The following is a 15,402-nucleotide window of genomic DNA, read 5'->3' on the forward strand; positions in this document are numbered from 1 at the left end:
GGTTCATTATAAGGGAACCCACGGCCTATCGTGGAACTCACGGCAGGAGACCCTCCAGGCCTCGGACAGGGGTGAGGAGCAGGACCGGGAAGCCACCGGGAACACGGGGTCCCCTGCTCCCCAGGCTTCCCTGCTGCACACACTGGGCTCTGCCCTCCGAAGCCATCCTACGGGCTGGCTCAGTGCTCCAGTGCTCAGTCCACATGGCCGGGAGTGACGTCACAGTCTCCGGTCACCCTGCTCCTCCCGTGATTCTGGAAAGAGCCCAGAGTGAAGTCACACTTAATCCTACCAGCTGCAAGTTTCCAAGAGAGAGAATCTGATTGAACAGGAGTCCCGTCAGGTCCAGTCGACTGGCGGGGAGTTAGGAAGCATAAACACAGTGGCCAGTCACCGGCCCCGCGGATGAGGGGGGACCGTTACCTGATCGTATGATCTGGAGAAAAGCCCCTAAAGTATCTTCTAGAATCTGTAACTGTCCCTCCAACTACTCTTTGTCTGTGTTGTTCGGGTGTGGTTTGAGTTGGGTTTGAACGAATAATGTACGTGGGAAATGACGACGAGTCCCCCCTCGCCTGCTCCTTCATCTGAGGCGGCACATTACGCCAACTCTTCTCGGTAAGGACAGGTGTCGGCCAGAAAGTGGGCGTGGAAGGTTTCTTTCAGCCCCTGCAAACCTCAACATAAGGCAGAACATTTGAAGAATACGATTCTTACACCATCCCCAGGGGCAAAAGCCAACTCAATTATACTTTCTGCCATAAGGTAAAGGTATACTTACTTGAAAGGGAAGAGATGGTTTGGATTATGCGTAAGAAAATAATGTTAAGAGTGTAAGGCTGTATCATAAATGATTTCCTGCTATAAGGCCCAGTAAACTTTAAAATATCGTTCCCATGAAATTAGACGCCTGTCCATTTTCCGTTCGCGGTTCTATTTGTGGTTTCTGCTGAAAAGAATCTTCTGCTCCTGTGGGAAGCTGACACGGTTCCAGCCGTTCGAGCCCCCCCCCCCACCCCCGCTCCCAAGACCTTATTCTAAATGTAGGTGGGACCAAGGTGGCAGGAAATCGTTGGAATCCAGCATCCACAGAACTGAACTCAGAGGCCACGGTGCAATGGGGGAGGGTATTAGAATCCATTCTTGGACGTACCTGCCTTGGAAATAGCTTCTATTTGTCTAACGCCCCAGAGATCTTAACGGCTTTTGTTTCGCCCCGTTTCCCTCCAGGCTGGACGCTGACATGAATGCTGATGTGGTGTGTCACACCCTGAAGTTCTGTCACCAGGAGCCTGGACAGGCCTTGTGTCACCTCTACCCGCTGTCCCAGGTGAGTGGGTTTGCACGCGGGAAAGCCAGATTCTGGCGACGCGCAAGCTCTTTGGAAGTGCCATGAAGGGGCGCCTTGCCTCACTCGCTCGGCGGTTCGGGGACCGCAAGAGGCAACATGACATTTTCAATTACATGAGGTGACACGATATTCCCAGTGTCCACCTGAGTCCCTTCCCTCCTGCGCTGCCAAAGCACGCCTTTCCTGTGTAATCACTATGCTGGGCTGGCAATCGGCAGGGAATCTGGCCAGCCAAGGGGGGAAGAGGTTTAAATCCTTCTACCGATGAAAAATCAAAACAAGTCACATTCATAAGGTGACTCACTCACCCGAGTTCACCCAGGACTTTCTCGGTACCAGCACTGAGAGCCCCGCATCCTGGGGAAACGTGGGTGGCCGGTCCCCCTAGTCTGAGCTTGATCGTTCTCGCCCAGAACAGGAGTATAATCAGATCCCTAAAATCCCTCCTTCAAAGTTAATTGTGGGAAGCAGGTGAGCTAAGACACCTCAAATGTTTACCACTGTGCCTGCTACATTTAAAAGAAGTGTTAATAAAAATGATGGCTCATGTCAGTCTCATCAATATGACTGTTATTCGGAGAGAGCTGCTCGGTATACCCTGCGTGCATTATACCGTGCTGGACGGTTTTTAACGGGAACGCAGGTGGTGGGAAGCTGCACGAATGTGGCCACGATGCCCTTCCCGTGCTCCCAATAACCGCGGCCTAGGGAACCCAGTTAGGTCTCACAATACAGATTTTCAGAAGCGTCCTGTAAAAAAAAAAAGAAATTACAAAATCAAATAAAATTCTCTGCCTCCTTTCCCAGATCCTAGTTTTTCTGCATATCACACAACAGGCTTCTGTTCTGTTTGCCATCCCCTTTGTATTCTCATTGAGATGAAGTCTGTTGAACACTGTGGGACCCACCCAGCGACCAGGAGTCTGCGGACTGACTGTCGTTAAGCAGCGGAGAGAGACACACAAGGGCCCGGGTGGCTGTTCCATTTCCCCTGACTCCACCTGAGAAACTGAGGGCTCCTCTGGCTTCTAGAAGAGTTCATTAATTGCAATTTAAACAAAAATACTTCCCATGTGTTCAACTAGCGTCGAAGACTGCACTGGCGATGTTTGCCGTCTGAGAAAAGGGCAAAGGCAACACGTCTGCACAAAGGCAAGGGGGTGGGTTGCTGAGACTTCCTTAAAGAACATCATGTTACGTAAACGTCACGCCTGCCACGACACGGAGTCCCAAAATGTTCACTCTAAAAAGTGTATCTTTATATTCTATTGAATTCATGCTCAAAATATCCTTTTCATGGCCCACTAATTACACCTACAAAATTAGTAGGTAGAACTACCTGCCTACTAAAGGTGGGTAAAGATCCAGATGAAAATAATTTCCGCCCTGCCAAAAGCCTTCTTCATGACCCTCCCAGTCAAACCCCAACCCCCCCATGTAGCCACCACCCTGTAATCGACCACCACCGATGAGGGCATTTATGCACAGTTCCACTCTTGAACTTCACATAAATGGGATCACACGTACCTTCTCCTGTGTGTCTGGCTTCCCTTGTCTGGGAGACTCACCGAGTTCTTTGTGTAACGGTATCATTGCAGAAAGTAGTCACAAAATCATCTCTCTCTATTTTTTCTGGAGGTTGGAACTAAATGTTTAAATTTACCCTTTTTTAATTCAATGTGTTGGGGTGCCATTGCTTAATAAGATCACATAGGTTTCATTTCCCTCATACAGGACCTGCGTATTGCCTTGTGTGCCCACTACCCAAAGTCAAACCATCTTTTTTTTAAAAAATTTTATTTATTTATTTTTAGAGAGGGAAGGGAGGGAGATAGAGAGAGAGAGAAACATCAATGTATGGTTGCTGGGGGTCATGGCCTGCAACCCAGGCATGTACCCTGACTGGGAATCGAACCTGCGACACTTTGGTTCGCAGCCCGCGCTCAATCCCCTGAGCTACGCCAGCCACGTCAAACCATCTTTTGATGCAGCTCCTGCTATAACTCCCCAGTTAGTCCAACCCGATCTGCTGTTGCCCTACTCCCAGTACATTCCCTGCACTGATGCCAGAGACGCCTTTCTAGAAGACAAAGACAACCCTGTCACCCCCCCCCCCACACACACACACACATGCAATGTCTCCCTTGTCCTGCAGCTGGGCGGACTCCTCATCCTGCAGGTCTCGGCGCACACGTCCCGGCTGCGGGGAAGCCGTCCCTGACCCCTTCCTCTCGCCCCTCTTGTCAATGCGCCAGCAGCCCCCCTCAGTGAACCTGCCTTGTTTTAAGTGACGGAGTGGGAGTGCCCACTGGGCTCTAACCTCCCGGGGGACAGGCTCTGTCCTGTGCACCACTGTACCCCCGATGTCCGGGGTCGGCCCTCCCACCTAACACAGAAGTATTTGTCGGATACACAAATGAAGTGCCACCGGCTTCCCGCTTGCCTCCCCGATGGACAGTCAGATGCTCCTTACTCCATGGCCACGCTAGTTTTCCCAGTGAACACCTCTAGTCAGGTTATCCCCCAGCTGCGGTCTCCACATCGCCTACACCGTTAGGCAAACAGTTTCACTTAGCACTCTGGGATTCTCCAAGAGCCCTCCTGGACTTCCACTAGTATCCTCGGGGCCCCCCACTGCCGCCGGAAGGAGAGACGGACTCCCCCCGACCCCCCCTCAACCTCCCCACCTCTGCACCTCTGTCCTCGCTCATCCTTTCCACCCCGCCGGCCCTTCAACACCAGCTCCGTCCAGCTCCCGGCTCCATCCCCTTCTCTGTAAAACAACTCCTAGTTGTTGTCACAGAATGTCAACCCTGCTCCCAGCCATCCTCATAAGGTACCTTCTGAGTCTGCAAGGTGCCTGTGCTGTTCTAAATGCCGTACAGAGTCACCACGTAGTCCTGTGAAGTAGGCGGTGGTATTGTCCGCACGTCATAGCTGAGGACCAGGATGCAAGACATAGGTCTGCACAGACTTTCTAACCGGGAGGCAGGCCCGTGGGGCAGCAGCTCTGCCTCTGGCCCACTGTCGCTGCCTCCTTCCTGCCGGGCGCACACCTGGTGTGCGGGTCACATCCTAGGCGCGCACAGTCTCTGTGACGGTGCCCCGGGTGCGTTCATTGTGCAGGTGAGGACACCGAGACGAGGAGAAGTCACGGGGTGTGCCCGGGCTGCCCGGCGAGGAAGTGGGAACGGGAGCACTCAGCCCCAGCTCCGTCTGTCGTTAAGCCCAAGTTCTTACCACTCTTCCCCGTGTCTCGTGTCTCGCTGATACTCCCGGGCTCCTGTTACTTTGGATCAAACTGCTGCCGTGCAACCAGCTAATTCCTCACCAGCAGGACCCCGCACCCTTTGTGCCCTGCCCTCCATGCCTTTCAGATCCTGGTAACATGGAAGTGGTGGGAAGCGAGCCGTGGGCCCTGGGACACGAGTGCCACGGGTGGAGGGGTGAACGGGGCCCTCAGTGTGGAGAAGCTGCAGGACAGACCCAGCAGTGACAGCCACAGGGGTCAGGCCCCAGGGGGGACGGACGTGACAGATGAGACCGCATTGAAAAGAGGCCACAGTGGCCCACCTATTCGTTATCTACACATCAGTCAAAAACCTCAGGCCCGCTTCCTGCCCATCCTGTACCTGTGTCCCCATGTCCTCATCTACCAGGAGTTCAAAACGACACAGTCTGTCCCTGACTAAGCGAATCGAGAAACCATCTGCGGTGTTCAGCTGACGCCAGGAGGGAGGGAAAGGGGAAGGGAGAGGAAGAGAAAGGAGGGGAGGGGAGGAAAATAGGCTAGAGAAACCGCAGGCTGAATTGTAACCACCACCCAAAGGGTTTGCCCCTTCTGTGAAGGTGTGAACGCCCCGACAACAGTAACCTGGCTGTTTTATGCCTCGAACACACGCTGGGCCATTGGATTTCCCCGGAGCCCCGCACAGTTTGCTGCACTTAGTAATTGCTCAATAAAAATCTGTTGCAAGAACAGTGTGGCGCACAGAGCAATGGCCCCCCAAAGAGGTGCTCGTGGGAATCCCCAGCACCTGCCAACTTTACCTTCCGTGGCACAGGGACCCTGATTTTAGGCTTATTCCAGACTTCTGAACTACAGAACTGAAAGAATAAATCCACATTGATTTAAGCCACTACATTTGGGCTAATCTGTCACAGCAACAATATAAGACTAATTACAGATTGATTGAGTGTGTAACATTCAGCAGGACCGATCTAGCAACCTGAATGCAAGTAGAATAATTTTAAAAATCAGAATACTGTGTCACCAAAAAATTGACCTAAGTCCGCCCAACTACTGAACCACCCCTACCGTCTGCCCAACCTAATCATGCGCCAGAAATGATGGGCTTTGAAGAGCAGGACCACAGCCTGTGAAGAGAGTCACCCATAGAGTCTAGCCCTGGAGAACATGTGTGTGCGCACCCAGGCCCTAGGGAAAAGAGTCAAAATGAAATGAAACAGTCGGTTGTGACACCTCGCACACATTTTCTGAACAGCACCGGGTCTTGGGTCTCTCACCTGTGAAGCGGGATTAAGAACAGTTGCTCCTTCCTGTCTAAGTTGGTGTAAAGTACAACGCCTAAGAAATGCCTGGAATAGGACAATTTCTTAAAGATGGTGAAGTGCTCTGTAGTGATGATGGTGGTGACCACGGTGGTAAAATCGATGAACAGTGATACCAGGAAAAGGAGGGGGGGTGGGACTAGTGCTGTTTAAAAGAAGGTTATTTTTAAAGGTGTTGCCTGGAGAAAAAGGGCAGGGGTAGTGTGGCCCATTGTGCTGATGATACAATAGCCATACAATGCAGAACTCGCCTAGGACAGGGGTCGGCAACTGGTGCGCGGCCCCACGCGGGTGCACCACAAGAATCTTTAAAGCATGCGATGCCCAACCATTTAGTCAGGGGCACTGACCTCTTTTCCCTTAGATGCTCCAATTGAAAAATGACAACAGCCGACACAATAGCCTCCCGGTGTGAATGCCCTGTCTTGAACCATAAATATGTAGGTCGTACATTAGAGCTGCAACTTACTGGTCACATCGCATAATAACGTTGCGTCTGATTGGTTAATTCACGGTACCAGAAATCCTTATATACAAGCATAGGCACCTGTGACTATTTTAAGTCACTTTGCAGCAAAAAGGATAGTGAAATACTATTATTTTTGTAAATCAATCAAAATTATACCTATTTTTTTCCCAGATCATCAAAAGATATATTTTTGGTGTGCCGCTGAAGTTTAGTATTTAGTGTATGTGTGCCATGAGATGAAAAAGGTTGAAAATCGCTGGCCTGAGCAAAGGAAGAAAATGTAGCTAAATGGAGACATTTGGTCGGGAAAAAAAAAACCCAGAATACATTTAAAAGTAGTAGCTTCTCTCTTTTGCTTTTATCTTTTGTCCCTGGAGGAAGCAAGTGGCATGCACGGACTTCACTGTTTCCACATGCCTTACAGTCATGAATGCCCAACTGAGAAACGTCAGGACGTGAAAATCATATCGAGCTTCAGCAGAGCTTATTGTGTCCTGTGTGTTGGGAAAGAGCCACAGCCGTGTACGGTGGAACTGGACATGGTAACAGACCAGCCAGGTCCGCCCGAAGGCCGGACGTGCCACTACTTCATAAAAGCCCACAGGCAGGGAGGCCTTGACATGCTACCTAATAGAAATTGCGCTGAGCCCTGGCTGGCGTAGCTCAGTGGATTTAGCACGGGCTGCGAAGCAAAGTGTCGCAGGTTCGATTCCCAGTCAGGGTACATGCCTGGGTTGCAGGCCATGACTCCCAGCAACTGCACATTGATGTTTCTCTCTATCTCCCTCCCTTCCCTCTCTAAAGATAAATAAATAAAATCTTTTTTAAAAAGAAAGAAATTGCACAAAGCCCTCTTCAGTCCCTTTCCCCTGTCTTCTCTAGGCCGGGGTTAGGAGTGCACGTACTGCCGTGAGTGAGCAGTCAACACCTAGGTGATGGCTTCTTTCAAGCCTTCTCCATCAGTCAATCAACTTGCACACCATTACATTTGGGAGTGAGGAACGTCTTCTCCTTAAAAACTCCCAGAAAAGAGCCAGAGTAATTCAGTGATCGCGCCCCACCCCCCGGCCCCTGAACACGAGCCTCACCTTCGGCCAGAAAATACACACGCCTGACGTCATCCTGTCACGTCCCAGGAGCTCTCGTCTTTGTGGGGACCTGGCACCGCTGTCGCACGCGTGACGTGAACAGAAGGGACCTTCTGCCGTTCTCAGATCCACCGCTGCTACAATGGTCAGCCGAGGAGGCAGTCCCTAAAAATTGTTCACCTCAGACATGCACGGCTAAAAAATACGATTTTTGTTTACTTCCTTCACTCCTAAGTGTAGCAAAATGCAACTCTCGAACCTCCCAGAGCCTGAGAAGGCCCAGTGAGCGAAGGCGTCGTACCAGCTCACCGACACTCCCAGACGTCAAGGGACCTTATCCTGAGGTCTGGAGCCGCCCCCGGATACTGTGGCCCTTATACGCCGGCCTGTCGCGCTCCGCCCAGTCCGGTGCGCTTGGGCCGCAGCATTTGGAGAGGTGGCTTTCTAAATAGCAGTCCTACCCCCAAGTGGCTCAAAATGTCAAATATGCCCATGTGTGTGACTGCTCTCTCCTCTGCCTAGTTCACGGGTTTCCCACACTTTTTTAACTTGAAGCACCATGGTCTCCCTTCCTAGGGCCCCTGGCTGCACCTCCCAGAGCAAGGCCAAAGGCGTGGGCTTCTGTGCCAAGGGTCGTGGGCTTTTGTGCCAAGCAGGGCTGAACTGAAGCTGGGCTGTGCCGCTTACTGGCTCGGTCCCTTTGAGCGAGTTATTTATCTGGTCTGAGCCTCAGTTTGCCTCATCTATAAAATAGGGATAATAGTAACTACCACGTAACACTTTCCACGCTGTATTCTCATTACCATGTTCTGTAAAGACTCTCTCCCAGGTTGTAAAGCCCTTGATGAGAAGGGTTATGTGTCATTCACAACTGCATCCCTAATACAGAATGCGTGGCACAATGCAGATGCTCAGTGAGCAGCTGAGGAATGCACGAATGCAATGAATGATTGCACAGAGAAGTGACTGACTGGGTGAACACTTCTCCTTTCATTACCAGTCAGGGGCTCGTAACTACGCTCGCACCTGGGTTACATGGATTCCCGCACAGGGCACAGGTTCTTGGCACACACAGCGGTTCTCTCCCTTGACCGTGTGACCCTTTGCATGAATCCTTCCACACGCCATGCGAGTTACTCTCGCCCTGCTGCTGAGCCTCGGTGTAAGCGTCTAAGTCACATTTTGTTGCCTGTGTTACAGTGTCAGGCTTACCTCATTGTTGGAAAACAGCGTGGCAATAGTGGGAAAGGCGCTGGAATCGAGAGACGTGAGCACCACCAGCTCTGCTTGCAGAGTGGCCCTGGTTAGGTTACGTAACTCTGAGCCTTGGTTTTCCCATCTGTAAAATGGGAGACGTAACACTTTTCTCTTGGGATGGTTATTAGGACCATTGAAACATAGCATATATTTATGTAGACTGTTTTAACTATTTTAATTTTCCCACCTGTCTGTTGGTGATAACAACCCAAAATAAAAGCACTGATTGTTGTTTACTCTAGCGTTGTGCTTACTGTATGCACGGCCCTATTCTAAGTACTATCTTCTTCAATCTCCACACACACACAAAGTGTCATCGTCATCCCTATTTTGCAGATGAGCAAACTGAGGCTCCAGGTGCTTAAGTAACGTGTCCAACGTCTCGTAACTAGTAAATGGCAGAGCTGGGGTTCCAACCGCAAACACTCTGGAGTCCATACTCACTTTAAATTAGGAAAGGACACGGAGACCACCATCTAGTGGCCAACACATTTAAAAAGCTTCCGCTGAAAACGGAAGTTTTACTCACATGCCAAGTGCTAGGTTTGGCAACTCGCTTCCTGTTGCAGGGACTCCCATTGGGCTGATGGGTGGCAGAGGGCAGACCCAGCAATATGCGTGTGTGGCCCTGTCCTTCCCTCACCCATCCGCGTCAGAGCCCAGGGCCCGGCGCCATCACCACACTGGGGAGTGAGAGCTGTCGTCACCAAGCCTCTGCCCCGTCTGAAGACTCTGGGCTACCCCTGGTGTGGGCTGGCCCTTAAATCATTCTAGACAAAAAGTATTAGACAGGGTCTGGCACAAATAACACCCCCTTTTTCTATTACAAAATCTTGTATCACAAAACCATCGGCCTGTAATTCTACAACACAGTATCATCACCCTCAAGCACACCGTATGACATTTTCAGCGACGTGTCCGAATTAAAACTGCGCGTTATGACACCCATACGATGACCCTACCCTCCCCACTGGAGCAGGCGCTGCTTCTGCCGGACCCTGTCTTCCATGGGCCACCATGGATGGGCGCCTCTGCATTCTCTGGCGATCAAGCAAAGGGTCGGCCTTTCCTCCGTCAGACTGCCAGGGCCCGGTGCCCTGTCGTCCTTGGAATTCCCCAAGCTCTCAGACAGAGAAATCCGGTGCACCTACCCACGGCTCTTCGAGCTACAAGCCTGCAGGCTGAGAGCTGTATCTCCATGAGCCTCCGAGACCGCTTCCCGGGCAACCCGTGCACACGTGCTAAACAGACCCTTAAGGGGGCCTGCAGCAGGGAGAAGGATGCGCGACCACCCAAGGGAGAGAGGAAGGAGGGGCCGAGGAGACGCGACCAGCGCAGATCGCGGGATGGAGCGGGCGTTCCCAGCGCCAAGTCCCTCACGGCTGGGGGGCGGGGCGGGGGGGGAGCTGCTGGTGTCGTTAACATCTGTTCAGCTTCCAGCCAGAAGCGTTTCTGCCCAGCTCACAGTCCCCCTCGACCCCAGACTTCCTCCTCATCCAGCGACTACAGGTGCGCCCTCCAGCAGGGGTGTCCGACCGGCAGCCCTCGGGCTGCATGCAGCCCAGGATGGCTGGGAGTGTGGCCCAACACAAAATCGTCAATTTGCTTAAAACGTGACGAGAGTTATTGGTGATTACGTGTCACAACGCATTTCATGTGCGGCCCAAGACAACGCTTCTTCTTCCAGTGTGGCACAGAGACGCCAGAAGGCGGGTCGCCCCTGCCGAGTCTAAAGGTTTCCTTTTAAAGAAGATGAAAGCGTGGTTCTCATCCTTTAGAAGCGACAGCTTAGACCCTGGGTCGCCAACCACGAACGGTCACCAAGGAATGATAATTATCTTCATTCCACTCGCTGGCCTTTCGCCTCCTTTCCTGCCATTAAGACGAGCCAACTACTGAGTTTTCCCAAATGTCTCTGAGTCCTTACTTGTTTTTTCTTCTGGGGAATAAAGGTCAGCCCTCCGTCTAGATGTGTTCTTTCTGTTGGTATCGGCATGCTTGAGCCGGGGGAGGCGGCGGCGCTGTGGTCAGGCCGGGTCCTGAGGAAGCTGCCCTCGGTGTTTCCGCCAGGCCCGCAGGAGTGTCAGTCGGACCCCGCACGAAGGACATTAGGTGCGGCCCCTGGCACTTGACTGATGCTGCCTGTCTCTCTCCCTCACTAACCACGGACCTCCCCCCCGCAGAGAACTGAGCTGCATTAAAATCAGGTCAGTTCTCTCGCGGGGAACCAAGGGCCCTCTCCTAGGGAGAGGTTGCCACGGCCCCTCTCCGCTTCCCCCCACTTCTGTTTGCTGTACAGGCTCCTGGTCCGTCTCCTTGCCCAGTGGAAACTCGGGGGGGGGGGAGCGGATGTGTGTGCACCCCCAAATCGCCAGGGTCCTCACTGCATCCCTGCACTGGGAACACATCGTTTTCTACTTCAGTAAAACCAGGGCAACATGTATTGTGTTTGGTTTTTGGTTTGGGTTTTTTTTTTTAAAGCATTGATTGCTGAATGTGTACCTATTCTTGAAAATTTAGAAAACACAGAAAAGACCCAGAAGGAAAACTATCGCCCACAATTATCATAGCATATTTCTGTGCAGGATTTCTTCTGGGTCTATAAAATTGGGTAGCCTGTTGCCGTTGCTTGCTGTAATGTCATAAATGTTTTCTCTCACTTTTTATTTCCATATTTACTGAGCACCTACTATGTAGCAGGGACTGTGTGAGGCCCCATGGATCTTGATCCCAGCTGTCAAATGCACAGGGGTACCCCCAGGCAGAGAAGCAGGGGCCCCACCGTCCAGTGTCAATATTGTGCAGAACGAGAATGACCTTTAGGCTGACCTTTAGGGCAGCCAGAAAGAACTCCAAAACAGCAGTGTGCCCCTGGATCTAATGTCATCGTGATCCTGCCAGAGATGTTTGTTTTACACAATGGGAGAATTTCCGGGACACGTTAGAATTTCCAGAGAAAGCCAGAGCTGCCTCCAGTAGGGTTGGTCTTTCGACGGGGCTGTTCCCTAAGCAGTCTTTCTGTTTAACACGTCTTTCTGAAAGGCGAGGACTACCACGGACTGGCCTGGTCCTGCTGCCAGCCAATCGGAATGCAGGCTGGGCGTGGTCTGCAGGCGCCCACAGGCTGTACCATGACCTTGGTGACTGATCCCAAAGACGTCTGGGGAGTCCTTGGGAGAGGCTGGGTGGCCTGGGCTGTGATGGGGACCCTCGAGTCCCCAGGAACACGACTGTTCACCCCCTGACACACCGCAGTGTTTCGGTGCTTTAAGAAACATACACAGGAGGGATCCTGGCAACCAGGCCCACCTGCAAAGCGGCTTCTTTCTCCACGTCGCTAACACGTGAGTGTAGGTGCCAGGGGCTGCTGCCTCTGCCCTGAGAGCCGTGGTGCGCCGTCCTCTGAACCTGAGCCGTAGGAGTGTGAGTTGGAGCAGACAGCAGGAGAGAGGGTTTCAGAGGCAGCAGCCGCCGTGTGCGCAGAGGGCGGGCGGCAGCTGGCTCTGCAGCCCTCTTTCCTAAAGCTGCTCTTGGAAAGTGTACCCCAACCCTGAGCCCTCCCTCCCCTGCTCGTGTTCGTGCAGCATGGCTGAGGTCTGCAGACAAGCAGGCTCCAGGGTGGGGGAGGCCTCTCCCGGGTAAAGAACCACCTGGGAGTCACGTGGGGCCTCCGGTCCCGAACACCCATCAGCAGCAAGGGCCAGCTTCTCCCAAGAGGCCCCTCCTGCTGAGCGGCCAGCTCTGAAGTCCCATTCCAGGATCCTTTTTCTTTTTTCTGCTTCAAGGCAGCGACAACCTTCTCAGTTACCTGGAGTCGGAACTGTGATGCTCTCCCAGAACCCCAGCTTCCCTGCTGACTGGGGTGAAGTTTTCCAGTCACTGAGGAGTATGGACTAGTCGTTACAAAGTAGTCACAGGATGGCAAAGCACAGCCCAGGGCATGTAGTCAGTATGTTGCAATAACGGTGCACAGTGCCAGGTGGGGCGCTGGAAACATCGGGGGGACACTTTGTAAGTCGTATGACTGTCTAACCGCTACACTGTGCACCTGAAACCAATACAAAATAATATCCAGTGTCAACTGTAATTGAAGAAGATACTTTAAAAAGACACACCCATGATTGAGCAGGGGATGATGGGGGGCAGGCCCGGGGCCAGGGGCTTCACTCAAACGACGGCCTGTAACCCTCACGGCCCCTTACGAGGGGGCGGGTGGTCACTGTAAACCCCACCTTGCACAGGACAAAAGCAGGGCTTTTTATCCTCCTAAGGAGCAGAGTTGAACCAATGGAAGGACACACAGCTTGTAAAGAGCAGAGCTGGGGGTGGAACCCGTCCCCCACGCTCCGTGAGTGCCGTCCAAGGGGCAGACCAAGGAGGGAGGAGGCAGGGCCAGGACATGGGGTTGGGGGTGGAGAATGGGGGACAGAAAGTGCTGGGAGGCAGTGCTGGGGGCAAATACTCTCCATCCCTTACCACAACCCGGTTATTTTTCTCCCAACCCTCCTACAAATATACAAACATGGAATTCCACAACAATAGCTATGGGGATTGATTAGCTAACTTTGTACTCGCAGCAGGGTAAACTCAGAGGTGCTCAGGTGCTCCAGAAATGGTCAGAAGAAGGGGTTGTTGAGCCAGGTGAAGGGAAGGGAAGGAGGGATGGAGAGGGAGTTGCCAACCATCGCCCAGTACTGCGGCCCAGGTCGGCCGGGGCGCCTCCCACCCGGGGTCTTCCAGACACACGGACAAGCCGGTGCTCGGGAAGGCGGTGCAGCCTCACTCCCAGGGAGGCAGGGATTCAGACAGAGTGTCTGCCTGCTGGGCGCCAGCTCGGAGACCGGCAGCAGCCGGTTCCTTAGCTTTTCTGCGTCTCCTTTTCCTCATGCGTGAAAGGTCAGACCTCCCCGAGCTGTCGTGAAGAATAAACAAGGTAATGTTTGCAAAGTACTTAGCGTGACACCTGGCACCGTGGGAGCCCCTTCCTGGAGATCGTTATTAACACGAAATTGCCTCCCTGAGAACTGTCTTATCACGAAGTTATGGAATCATTTCTTTGTCCCAAACTCACAGACTCGAAAAAATCCTAACCTTGAAAAAGACACAGAAAGAAAAGACAAGACCCACGCAGTAATGCTGTCTGACTTTGTCTTTATAGGAACCCTGGAAATTCACCCTGGAGAAGGCAAGACAGATGGTCAGGAAGTCTCCAACTCTGGTAAGCCCGCAGTGGGTAGAGGGCCAGCCGTCTCCCAGCCGAGGGCACCCGGCCCCGGTCCTCACTCCTCGGAGGCTGAGGCTGCTCTGGGGGCTGCAAGTAGGGACGTGAGCTCCCTCCCCTCCCCGTCTCTTCTCTCTACGGCAACGTTTCCCAACCTCGGCACCACTGGCGTCCTGGGCTTCATAGTCCTTTGTTGTGGGCACCGTCCTGTGCGTAGTAGGTTGTTTAGCAGCGTCCCTGTCCCCCACCCACTCGATGACAGCATCCCTATCCAGCCCTCCCCAGGCATGACAACCAAAACTGTACCCTGACCTCCCGATGTCCTCTGGCGCCCACGGAGACCTGCGCTCTCTCCGGTCGGCCGTTTTGGAGGAGGCTGAATGTCCTCCCATTCCTCCGCTTTCTAAATGTGTGACCTTAGACTGAGCCTCAGTTTTCCCAACAGTACAATGGGGACAGTAACAGTGTCCCTGTCCCCAAGCATGGGTGTGAGGTCTAAGAGAGCTGAAGTGTGTGAAGCACACGGTGTCATGCCCGGGACTCATCAAGCACCCTGTAGGTACTAGTCCAGTCGTCACATGGTTATCCCTCTCCCTAATTTGTCCTCGTTGTGATAATACTTTGATTCCACAGAGAGAATGTTTCGCTCAAATCAGTTATCATGGAGTCAAGCATTTGACTTAGGCCCCGGTTACAAATCAGCCCCCGGTGAAAAGGAAGCAAGAGAGTAGACTGGAAAAAGGGTGTGTCCTTCAGTGCCCAGCCCTGAGCCAGGCTGTGGTCCTCGGAGAGACAGGGAGACGGGCCAGATGCCCGTCCTCGGCTCCGCCCTGCTGGCCGGCCCATCACTCCCAGCATGCACTGCTGTGAAGGTTGGATTGGCTTGGCCTCGTGAAAATAAAGGGAAGGAATATCCCTTCCTGCTCAGCTTGCTGGATCTAGCAGATACACATAGAGGATGCCCTGTTAAATTTGAATTTCAGATAAACGGTAAATAATTATGTAGCATAAGTCTGTCCAGTGCAATGCCTCATCAGGCAACACTACTCGTGGCGGGGGGGCCAAGGGGCGGGAGGGGGAGGCGGAGGAGACGTTTGGGTTCTGATGTACAAGGCAGACGCATGTTTCATGACACTATGCAGGCACTCCTCCACGATCTATCAATCCCTCACTGTGTCTGCCTTGCTGATCATTATTTAATTCGGTGAATAATTCCCGTCCAACTGGAGCTAGTGTAGCTCATCTGCTCAAGCCATGGAACAAGAAATTGAAATGCCACTTGAAACCCTTGACCGCCACTTCAGAATTCTAAGCGGAGCTGGAGAACATAGCACGATCCGTCCTTTCTTCTTCTCTCCAGGCGTCTGAACACTTGTTCTCAGGACATTGTTTTCTTCACGCGGCACAAACTGCCTTGGCATGAACTCAAAGGCTAATTAGGATT

At 52.6% G+C, this 15,402-nt stretch overlaps 1 protein-coding gene across 1 annotated transcript in view; it reads left to right on the forward strand.

The window, feature by feature from the left end:
• The window catches only part of AOAH (acyloxyacyl hydrolase), a 133,788-nt gene that overhangs the window by 32,592 nt on the left and 85,794 nt on the right, over positions 1-15,402 (forward strand). The window contains exons 4-5 of the mRNA XM_045827765.1: positions 1,231-1,330; positions 13,896-13,955. Of these exons, the coding sequence (XP_045683721.1) occupies positions 1,231-1,330; positions 13,896-13,955 (160 nt within the window). The remainder of the gene's footprint in view (positions 1-1,230; positions 1,331-13,895; positions 13,956-15,402) is intronic.

Source organism: Phyllostomus hastatus, unplaced genomic scaffold (assembly GCF_019186645.2).
Source record: "Phyllostomus hastatus isolate PE091 unplaced genomic scaffold, TTU_PhHast_1.1 phas_scaffold_78, whole genome shotgun sequence".
NCBI classification, from domain to species: domain Eukaryota; kingdom Metazoa; phylum Chordata; class Mammalia; order Chiroptera; family Phyllostomidae; genus Phyllostomus; species Phyllostomus hastatus.